This window comes from Sturnira hondurensis, unplaced genomic scaffold, assembly GCF_014824575.4.
Source record: "Sturnira hondurensis isolate 20B ecotype Veracruz unplaced genomic scaffold, ASM1482457v3 Scaffold0006413, whole genome shotgun sequence".
Classification (NCBI taxonomy): domain Eukaryota; kingdom Metazoa; phylum Chordata; class Mammalia; order Chiroptera; family Phyllostomidae; genus Sturnira; species Sturnira hondurensis.
The window spans coordinates 24,853,152-24,864,107 of NW_028079044.1; the positions used below are offsets into that span (position 1 = coordinate 24,853,152).

The 10,956-nt window shown below is 48.8% G+C and overlaps 1 protein-coding gene across 1 annotated transcript in view; it reads left to right on the forward strand.

Moving 5' to 3' along the window:
• The window catches only part of POP1 (POP1 ribonuclease P/MRP subunit), a 29,789-nt gene extending 20,879 nt beyond the window's left edge, over positions 1–8,910 (forward strand). Inside the window, exons 13-16 of the mRNA XM_037048254.1 lie at positions 662–853; positions 1,872–2,026; positions 6,567–6,902; positions 7,826–8,910. Of these exons, the coding sequence (XP_036904149.1) occupies positions 662–853; positions 1,872–2,026; positions 6,567–6,902; positions 7,826–8,480 (1,338 nt within the window). The 3' untranslated portion in view covers positions 8,481–8,910. The remainder of the gene's footprint in view (positions 1–661; positions 854–1,871; positions 2,027–6,566; positions 6,903–7,825) is intronic.
• The last annotated feature ends 2,046 nt before the right edge of the window (positions 8,911–10,956 follow it).

Here is a 10,956-nt window from a genome sequence, read left to right on the forward strand (position 1 = left end):
AGCCTGGCGGCAGTTTCGTGGGTACTTTTCCTCATCGAGGAGTAGGCTTCTCCCCTCCCTCCCTGTTCATCTCTTGTCACAGCTGTCAACAGAAGTCTGAAAGAGTGTTATCTGCAGTCTACCTGACCAGTAAGTTATAGCATCTTGTGTTTCCAGTCCTCTAGACTGGGTGAGGAATTTTCTCAAGAGCCAGAGTAGTTTTCCACTTGGGTTCCTGGAGAAGCTGTTAATTGTACTTTTTTTACTTCATGACAAATCATAACCGAAATAAATTGTAGGGACAGAATATCGAGATAGAAGATTAATCCTGATATAAGAAATTAGTGGAATGGATGTATATCTTTTTAAAAAAATTTATTTAATTGTTGTTCAAGTATAGTTTTCTGTCTGGATGTATGTCTTACAACTTTGAATCATCTAGTATGTTCTTGCCCAAATTTAAGATAATTTGTCATTTTCTACCAAAGCACTTGTAGAGAGGAAAATTGTATTGGAGGGATACCTTGTACATTAAAAGAATTCAATTTACTTATTGAGAACACTTTTTTTCCTTGCTTTTTTAAAGGAGCATGTAACTTTCTAAAGCTGCTTCTAGGGAGACCCAGTAGAATCTCCTAGAAGGCTAGGGTTGTTTGTCTTGAATTATTTTCTTCCACTTTAGGATTTAAACCGGAAGAGAAGTGAGTTGCTGGTGCCTGGCTCACAGCTTGTTTTAGGTCCCCACGAGTCCAAGATACCTGTACTTTTGATTCAGCAGCCGGGCAGAGTGGTTGGAGACGACCGGAGAGGCTGGGGAAGTGGCTGGGACGTCCTGCTCCCAAAGGGCTGGGGCATGGCGTTCTGGATTCCGTTCGTAAGTTACTTTTTGATTCTGACTAAGAGTTGCAAGGTTTTAAATACATTCCTAGTAAACGCCATGTGCTGAAAATGTCCCAGACTTTGTGCACACGGCCACACGCAGCGTCAAGACGCTTCCGAAAGTCGCTGGAGCCAGGGTTTTCTTAGTGAGGGTTGTGCTGACACATTGTGAGGTTTTGCAGGTTTTTGAGAGTGGCCTGATTTTTTGAATACTAGTGGCAACAAAATACTGACTTATTTTTTTACTTGAAGAAATTTGTTGCCATTTAAAGGCAATTTTTATCATTCAATTTTTATAGATGTATAGAGTACATTTTTAAGTGCCGACTATGTACTTCTGTTTATTAACTAAACAATTTTTTAAAAATGTAATGTGTGTGTGTGTTTTCTGGTTAAACACCACTTTGAGCTAGAGAGTAGAGAAGACATGTAAGACTCTCAGATCCTTGCAGGTGATTTGGTGATGCCTAGTGTGAGGGATAATCGCTTGGGAGTGGGAATATTTTTAAATAATTCTGATTTTTAACTTACGAGATATTGGAAGTATAGAAAAACAATAGACACTGATACAGTGAGCCACCAGCTGGAGCAATAAGACATCACAGACTCACTGGAAGCACCTGTAACCCTCTGCGACTCCGTGTCCCTCCCTCCTCCTGAGACAGTCGCCGTCCTGGTTTGGGTGCTTGTCGCTGCCACGCGTGTGTTTACAGCTCTGTAAAGTACGGATGTGCCCCAGACAAAGCACCTGAACTTGACGTGTTCCTCCACGTCACATACCTCACCGTGTGGATGCTGTTGCAGCTCGCTGTGTGTCCTCAACATTGAGCTCCCTCCACGTTGCCCGACGCTCTGTCTCGTTCATTTTTAATGTGCGGTAGCTCATGACAGGGTTTTCCCACAATCTGTTTTCCCACTCTCTTTTTGATGGGCATTTAGGTCGTTTCTCATTTCCCCCATACAGACAATTAAGCGATTTCAAATGGACAGGACCTCTTTGACATTTCTTCCAGATCTATCGCGGTGCAAGAGCCGGGGGATTAAAAGAGGCCAGAGCGCATGCTCAGTACAAAGGGTCACCTGACATCCCAGGCGATTTCCCGGACTGCTCTGCCGGGCTTCTGTTTGCTGAGGAACAAGCCAGCAATCTTCTTGAAAAGTACAAAAGGTAAGAAACTGGCTCCTAGTTTGGTAACGTCTTAAGAGGAAGAGAAGTGCTTACGTTGGTTCACAGTGTCTGGAATGGCTTCGGTAACTCTTACTGTAGAAGGTAGAGATGCATAGACGTTTTCCTTGAGTTCGGCGTTACCCAGACGATTCAGTTGAGAGATTGTCGTGCAGCCGGCTTTACAGGCCCATCCAGGTCACAGACCCTTTCCTTGGTCATTTGCTGACGTTGGTGATAGTGTACATCTAAACTGGGGACGTGGATTTCAGGTGCTTAATAGTAGTTTCCCACTCCCAGCCCTGCCCCCTGAAAATGGAAATTTGAGTTATAGAGGTAATGCGTATGAAATTTTAATGAAACTATGGAAACATAAAACACTTTATAAACGGGTGTATTTCGTGCACTCAGAGATAAACACTGTCTTTGCATTTTACGGTCTCTCTGTCTAGACTTTCTTTTTTCAGGGGGGCGTGGACAGTGAGGGGCTTTCTTCCCGTTACACTGTGAAGTACACACTAACAGTGGGAACCCGAGTTTCCTGCGTGACCGTAGGCTCCCGGAAACCCAGAAGCTCTGCTCGCCGTGGCATCTGGAGCCTCTAGCCAGTGCCTGGCGCACAGTGGGCCATCATAACTGTTACTTGCTGACTGATGAGTGAGTGAAGAATTGAATGGTGTAGCTCCTCGACCGTGAGCTCCACGATTGTGCTTTCCTCTTGGCTGCAGCAGCCACAGAGACGGCAGTGGCTGGCCCCAAACTGTCGGAGGACAGGTGAATGAAAGGATGCCCGAGTGAATGGATGGGGCCCACTCCCGGGGCGCTGGCTCATGCGCTCTCAGCGGTCGTGCCTTATTTGTCCCGTGCCTCCTATAACAGGTAGCTGAGGGCCTTCTGTTGTTTGTTAAAGAATAATTGGCAATAGTATTTGTTTCTTACCCTTTAGACTTCTTTATGCATACAAATTTATCAAAGATAACAATTTTTTAAAATGGAATATTGTATATACTATTTTTGCAATTTGCTTTTTAAACTTAATGCTATGTAATGGATAGTCAAAACCAAGTATTGGTGAACTTTTTCTGGAAAGGGCCAGATCCTAAATGGTTTTGGTTTTGTGGGGCCTTTAGTTTCTATGGCAACTGCTTGCCCCAGCCTTTGTGACACCAAAGAGGCCACAGGAGACCCCTAAGTGAACGAGCCGGCTGTATTCCAGTCTCACGTCGTGGACACTCAAATTGGAACTTCATATATCATTTTCTTGTGCCATACAGTATTATCCTTTCCTTTGTTTTCCAACTGTTTAAAAACGTAACAACCATCCTCAACTCATGGGTCACAGAAAGCCGACCGAGGGCCGGGTTTAGCTGGTGAGTGCACTCGGCCAGCCCTTGCTCAGATAGGACTGAATGGCTGCCCAGGACTCTGGGGTGGATGTAGCACAGTTTGTCAGTGGCTCTTCCAGTAAGTTCTGGTTTTTCACCATGTGCTTCTGTGAATAGCCCATCCATATGCATTTTACATAATTTCGATCCTATTGTATATCAAACACCTTTCCAAGCACTGGGGCTGTAGCAGAAGAAGGCAGGCAAAGTCTGTTTTTGCCCTCCTTGGGCTTATTTTTTATTACAGTAGTGTCAGTGTGCAGATTAGTTTTGGGGGCACAGCATTTATGTACCTAACCAAGCGATCACGTGATAAGTCCTATACCCGCCAGTCCTGGGGCAGAGCTTCGCGGCGTTTCCGACTGAGTCCCCCTATGTCATGCATTCCATCCCGTGACTGGAAGTTTGTATGTCCCCGGCCCCTTCGCCTTCTTCACCTTTCCCCCTGCCCTTTTCCTCCATCAGCCATCATCTGTTCTCTGTCCGTCTGTTTCTGTTTTGTGTGTTCACTTGTTTTGCTTTCTATATTTAAGTGAGATCATACATTTTTTGTTCTTCTCTGTCTTGTTTCGCTCAGCATAGTGCCTTGCAGGTCCATCCTTGTTGTTGCAGATGCAGATGGTGAGATTTCATTTTTTTTATGGTTGAGTAATATTCCCATTGCATGTACCACAACTTCTTCATTCATTCTTCTGTTGATGGACACTTAGGTTGTTTCCATACCTAGGCTGCTGTAAATAACACTGCAATGAACATAGGGGTGCATATATATATATTTTTTAATTTTAGAGAGAGAGGAAGGGAGGGAGAAAGAGAGGGTGAGAAACATCACTGTGTGGTTGCCTCTCACATGGTCCCCACTGGGGACCCAGCCCGCAACCCAGGCATGTGCCCTGATTTAGAATCGAACCGGCGACCCTTCAGTTCTTTGCGGGTGTTCAATCCACTGAGCCACACCAGCCAGGGCTTGAACACAGGTTGAGGTAGGTTTTGACTCTGGCAGAGAGACTGGGTAGTACTCTCCTGGCTTTGACCGTTTTCTCAGTGAGAAAAGAGGCGAGGTTACAAGCTAGGAGTAGGGAAAGGGGAGAGGCTGTTGGAGATCCAAGGAGAGTGGAATCAATAGAAACGGTTTTCTGGGAGAGTAAAAGACAGAACTGACTGGAGAAATGTAAATAATCCACTTGAGTTTTGTGTTTGTGGTAAGAACATTCAGGACTTGTGTGTTCTTCCCCAGCTGTGTTCTGCCAATCAGGCCTGGCATTGGGCAGGTGGAGGTTGAAAGCAACCAGGATGGGCTTGGCCTCGGCCTCATGGGGAAGTGACTCTCATGTGACCCATTCGGTCTAAGCTTATCAGGGGAGAGGTGTGAGAACAGGGGCATGTAGTGAGGACACGGCAAATGGATAGGAGGGCTCAGTGGTCGAGGAATTGTTGCAGAGGACAGGTGCGTGGGCTGGAAAAACAGGAGGCTTCCCTCTGAGTGAACAATACTTGAACCTGAGATTTTTAAGGTGGAGCAAGCAATAGTAATGACCAGAATGAGCCGGCGTGGGTGGTTGAGGTGGAGTGAAGACATGGAATGAGGACCAGCATTTCTGGGAGGCTGGGGAACAAAAAGGATGGTGTGTGCAGATGCCCAAGGCACTGAGACTGACAGGATCCGTGATGGAGGGGGAGGCAGCGGGGCCGTGAATGGGGGTGGCCTGGGCATCGGTAGAGGGAGAGCCCGTGGTTTGCCTGGCAGTGCGTGCTTCAGGAGCTGGGGTCGTGGAAGAGGGAGAGGGAAACTGGTCTGGGGGCATCTGCCCAGGGCCAGGCCCAGGAGAGGTGGAGGAGAAATGGCCACTGCTTGAGAGGAACCATAGAGGAAAGAAAGCACAGACCTAAGCTGTCTGTGCTTCCCAGCAACCGTAAACAAGGTTGCTGGTTTCAATCCAAAAAAGTTGCACACACTAAGGATTTGTGTTTGCCTGTTTACTAGTGAAGTTGGACATTTTTAAGTGTGTTAAAGGTCTCTGGGTGAGACAGATGTCCTGGGACTTTTTCACCAGCTGCCCTTCTTGAGATGTGGGAACACACCTGGGGTCCCAGGATATGGCATGCAGTGTGCAATAGATGGGGGAAGGGATGGCCAGGCCTGTCCCGGGGAGACCATCAATGTGAGGACACAGTCTGGGACTCCTGAAAGTCCCCCAGCCCAGAACGGCAGTAGCAGGACTGCTCCCATCTGTTGGGGTCAGTAAGAACCAGAGCAGACCCTGGTTCTCACTGGCTAACGAGTTTCTCAGAGGCCCTCCCCTCACCCAGGCATTCCTGGAAAGGTCGACTGGTACCGCATTGTGGAGGGTGATTTGGAGATGTCTGTCAGAATTGCAAATGCCAATAACACTCTGCCTCAGCACCTCCATGCCTGGGAATTTGTGCTTGCTCAGGGTCCTGCATTCCAGCTGTTTGTAGAAGCAAAAGTTTGAAAATAACTGAACTGTCCTGCGCTAGGAAGCCATCTGAATAAACGGGGGTGAGATACGCAGCCTTTTACAAAAGATTGGGATCTCAGTGGATGGAGATGCATGATCTCCAAGATATTATGTGAAGTGAAAGAAGTTAAGTTAGGCCAAAAAGGCTGTATCTGGTAGGCCACCACTATGTAAGAATGAACAAAGCGTGAAAGGAACATGAATGTGTCTGCTTCTAGGTGCAGACGATGTTCCGGGAAGGATATGTGAGGAACTGGTATTGATGCTGCCTCCGGAGGGCAGCCTGGCCCCTAGAGGTCGGGAGCGAGTGAGAGAGGACTTGACCCTCACTCCTTCCGTGCCATTTGAATGGAGAGCCTCATGAGTGTGCATGGACACCGCTGCGCAAGGGACCGTGTTGACTCGCAGTCTCGGGGAGGGGCGCCCCCAGAGTCGTGCGGTGGCCACGCGGGGCTGCCCTGTGGACGCATTGCCCGTGAAAATAAGAATGAAGGAAACGGAGAAGCTTGGCCCGTGGAGTTGGCTGTTTCTCATTGTTCTGCTTCTTAGAAAACTTTGTATGTTTGGTTTTGTTTTATAGTAGAATGCGTTTTCGTCTTAGAGTACAATGGCCGTCATTATTTTAATTGTCCAATCCTAAATTATTCAAAATCGGCTCTCCCCTTCGGTTCTCGTTAGACGCCCTCCCGCCAAACGGCCCAACTATGTGAAGCTGGGCACCCTGGCCCCTTTCTGCTGTCCCTGGGAGCAGTTAACTCGAGACTGGGAATCAAGAGGCCAGGCCCAGGAGGGATCGCCTTCCCCGCCGAGAGGTGAGGAGAGTGACTTGAGAGGAGACGAGGTGCCTTTCGTTCCCACGCCTGAAAAAACCCATCAGGCGCCTGACAAAGAGGGCACATCGCTACACGACGCCAGGGAGCCCGGAGGAGGGATGGACGCAGAGTGTCCAGCCCAGGCAGGGACCGCGGGGCCGTCAGGCCAGGACGCCACTGGCAGCCTCCTCTGTGTTCTGAGGTAAGCGCACATGACTTCTGGACACGTTTTGGGTCCACTCGTTCAATACTGACCAGGCTGTTCCTTCAGGCAAAGCCGTAGCGAGTTTTTGGACGTTCATAGAGGGCCCAGGGCACCAGCCAAGTTGCATTTGCCTCCGGGCATGAAGCTCCCTGGCCTGAGATTTGAGAGTGTCGTCAGCTGACCTAAATCAAGGCAGTTCCTTTAAACGGCGTGTTTCCTCTAGTCTTTGCTCAAAGTGGCGCCTGCCCACGTGAGTTGTCGTAGGTGAACGAAGAAGCCCCCGCAAGCCCGGGGCCAGCGCTCTTTGCTTTAAATCACTGAATCAGGTTTTTTCGCACTCCTTGTGGGTGATCTGAGTTTGTGGCCCATCGGGTTCATCGTGATGTTGTCACACAGAAGCTGTCATGTAAAACGGGTTCTACTGTCAGTGCTGATGCAGGCTGTTAGATCTGGCTCATCAATTATCCTGTATTCTGGGCTCTGATTTTTCTTATTTATTTTGTACTTTGATTTTTAAAGAAGTGCTCACCCCTCTCTCCTTATACTTACTTTTTATTCACAGTAACCTCATAATTTCATGTCTTTTTTTACTTTTCACCTAACTCCCTTACAGTTTCTTTTCTAATGAAAACATTGGCTGCTCTTTAATCCTCTCACTGTGCGTGCAACCCTAGGTTCTATCCCACTCACTGTCTTATTTTCCTCTGCCTTCAGCTTCTTAAACCTTTAGTCTCTGTCACAGAATAGTAGGCACGTGAAAAGTAAAATGTGATTATAAAAAGGTGTCAATGTTTTAATTTTTTTAAAAATGGCACTTTTGATCCTTTCCCACAGAATATAAAAAATTAAATGAACTCCAGCAATGCCTAATCTTCTAATTGTTTATTCTCTCCTTGAACGAAATGTCCTCCAACACGAAGGAGCAGAGCATCGCTGAAGCAGCTGTCAGCCTGGTGCGGGCCCCGCTGTGGACGCCCCCGGGCAGCCCCGCGTGCTCCCGGCAGGGGCCAGCAGGCCCTGAGCCCGGAAGCCTGCCTGCCCCTGTTGCACCGCTTCCCCAGGGCCCTGGTGTGGGTCAGCCTGTCCCTGCTCGGGAAGGGCAGCCCAGAGCCGCACACCATGATCTGCGCCCCCTCCGCGGAGGACTTCCTGCAGCTCAGCCGGGATCGGCTCTACTGTGGGCCCCAGGAGCCCAAGCACAGCGACCCCTTCAAGAGCAAGATTCGGAAACAGAAAGAGAAGAAGAAAACAGAAAAGAGGCAGAACCACGGGTGTGCTGGATCCGAGGGCCTGACGGTGGGGGGCCCTACCGTGGGGCACCCGGCTCTGACCCTGGGCTTGTGGTCAGGCCCACTTCCCAACGTGACTGCTCACTGCTCTCGAGTTCTCCTGGGCTTTGTCACCCAGGGAGACTTCTCCATGGCTGTGGGCTGTGGAGAGGCCCTGGGGTTTGTTAGTTTGACGGGCTTGCTGGATACGCTGTGCAGGCAGCCGGCAGCGCAGAGGGGCCTGGTGCTCCTGCGGCCTCCCGCCTCCCCGCAGTATCGGTTTGCGAGGGTAGCCGTCCAGCTGTGAATGCCAGTTTACACCCCTGCCGGGGCACACGTGATTGCTTCTTGCCCGGGCCACCGTCAGCGAGTTTGGTTTCAGCTGTCTTTTGTTTTGAAATATGTGAAATTCCTTGAAAACAAGCATAAAAAATTATGTACTATACAAATAAATGAAACGTTTACAGTGTTCCAGTAATCTCATTGATTTCCACCTTTTCGGTTCTTGCTGTAATACTTTGAAATTATTTGCCGTATACAGCCACAGGCTTTTCAGTTATGATTTCTTGGCCTGTGTCATTCTTGCTGAAAATGGTTAGAAGCTTTATGTTTTCTCCTCCCCATGCTTTCGTTTTATTGGAAACAAAGGGCTGGCAAGTCTTTTTTGAAACTCGGTGGTCATGTGGTAAGCAGCAATGGTGGTTTAATGATCGATTGTTACCAAAGAGGAAGAGACGACCCGCCTGGCGTGTGTACCTGAAACACGGGCCGACCGTCCGGCGCGCTCACTGCGGTCTGCCGTGGGCGCTACGATCGGCACCGAGAAGGAGGCAATCCGGGGAAGCCTATTACTGCCCCTCTGCTGGCGGGCGTGGGCGTGGCGAGGCTGCGGGGGTGGAGTCACGATGGGGTCTCTTGTTTTCATTATCCCTGCCCTCGTCATTGTTGACCAGCACACGGTCCGCAGAGTACGTGTTTCTGAGCTTTTTGTTTCTGCAAATAACTTCTCAAAGCCATACGAAGTTTCAAAAAACATTTTCTGTGAAATGAAAAAGACACAGTTAAGTGTGTCTTTTTAAAGGACTTCTTGAGCCTTCCATGGGATAGTGTACGTTGTAAATCTCCAAGAAGGGAGAGATTCTGAAGATATTTAGAAATACTTTCTAAATTTTTTTGATCCCGAACTCCTTTTACAAGGAGCACCATGTAGGACCAGCGTGCTTAGGAATGAACTTGGGGAAGTGTGGCCGTGCGGTGCTACACTCACCTCCGCTTGGTGACGACGGAAGTGTCACGCTGCTTGTAAACTGTCGTGCAGTCCCGTCATCTGCCTGACTGACACCTGAGCCGTGAGGAGAGGTCTCGTCCTGCCCCGCAGGAATGGTGGGTCGTTGCGGCTGATCCTCACAGAGAAACGAGGTGACCACTTCTAGTCCCTGTGCATGTCTCACTCATACCCTCGGTCCCTTATTTTCCTCCCATAAAGTCCTAGCAGATCTTGAGTGGGCTTTTTTTTGTCGTTATTAAATTTAAATCGCACCGTGAGGCGTTCGTTCCTGTAAACGTGCTGGGTTTTTGCAGGAGCAACTGGCAAACCGTGAGCTGGGGAGAGACGCAGAAGTATCCTAGGAGCTGATGACGTGGTGGTGTTTCCCCTCTCACCGTCTGTGCCTCTGAACGTATTTGCGTCCAGCCCAAATGGGACTGAAAAATATAACTTTGTGGCGTCTGCAAACAGTAAATTGTTACCTGTCATTCAGTTATGAATATCACTGAGGCATTCCTCGTTTGTTTTCTAGGCTCTGAGCCTCTTTATCTGTGGCCTGGCTGACTGGGTTGGGGGGTAGGGGCGGTGGCAGCGTGAGTGTGCCGTGAGTCAGGGAGCCTTGCCCTGCGCAGCCCCTGCCTGGGGCCTGCTGCCGGCTCTGGTGGCGAGGGACAGGCCACACTCATGCTCTGCGGTGGTAGTCAGAACTGCGCTGAAAAGTGGACTAGCGTTTTCCAAAACGTGTCCCTGAACAGTGTTTCACAGCTAAGTCTGGTGACAGCTGTATGTGTCTCCGCCTGTTGCCTATTCACATTGACTGTTGGTCTAGTTGAGCCTCTGCAGACACCTACAGGAAGGAAATTTCTCAGACGCCCCCTCCCACTTGCTGTCTCTCTCCCTCTCTCTCTTTTTTTTTTTTTGCATAGCTACTGTCCAGGAAACACTAGTTTCATGGAATATACTGGAACATGTGTATTTTGATCGCACTAGATGCCTGCTGATCTACCAAGTCAGTACACTGTGTCCCCTTGTGCTCTTCTCAAGGAGGCAGAGACGGTGGAGTTCATACAGTCAGGAAGTGTGTGATGAGCAGACTGAGCTGACCACCCAGAGACCAGCTCGGCCCCTGAGTTCTGTGTGAAACGATTGATTCTGTGTGCTGATCTGCTTTGTGTTACATTATATAAGTAATATCTTTATATTAGTAATCCATACTCATCATAGAAAAATTAGAAAATGCAGATAAGTGACAATAGCAGCATAAATCACCTGTGCTTTCAGCACCCAGAGGTACCTACTGCGTCTGGTACATATCCTTCTGGGCTTGGAGATGTGTGTTGTAGTTACCTCCTAAGAAAAGCAGCAGCCATAATTGCTCACATGAAAAGCTGTACAGTCCATGGGCAGTGGGACTGCGTGTTGCCAATTCCTCACAAAGCTTGATTAGCAGGAACCCTAATGCTCATGCCCCTGCTGGGCGTAGGAAGCCAGCAGGTGCACCCAGAACTCTGTGTTG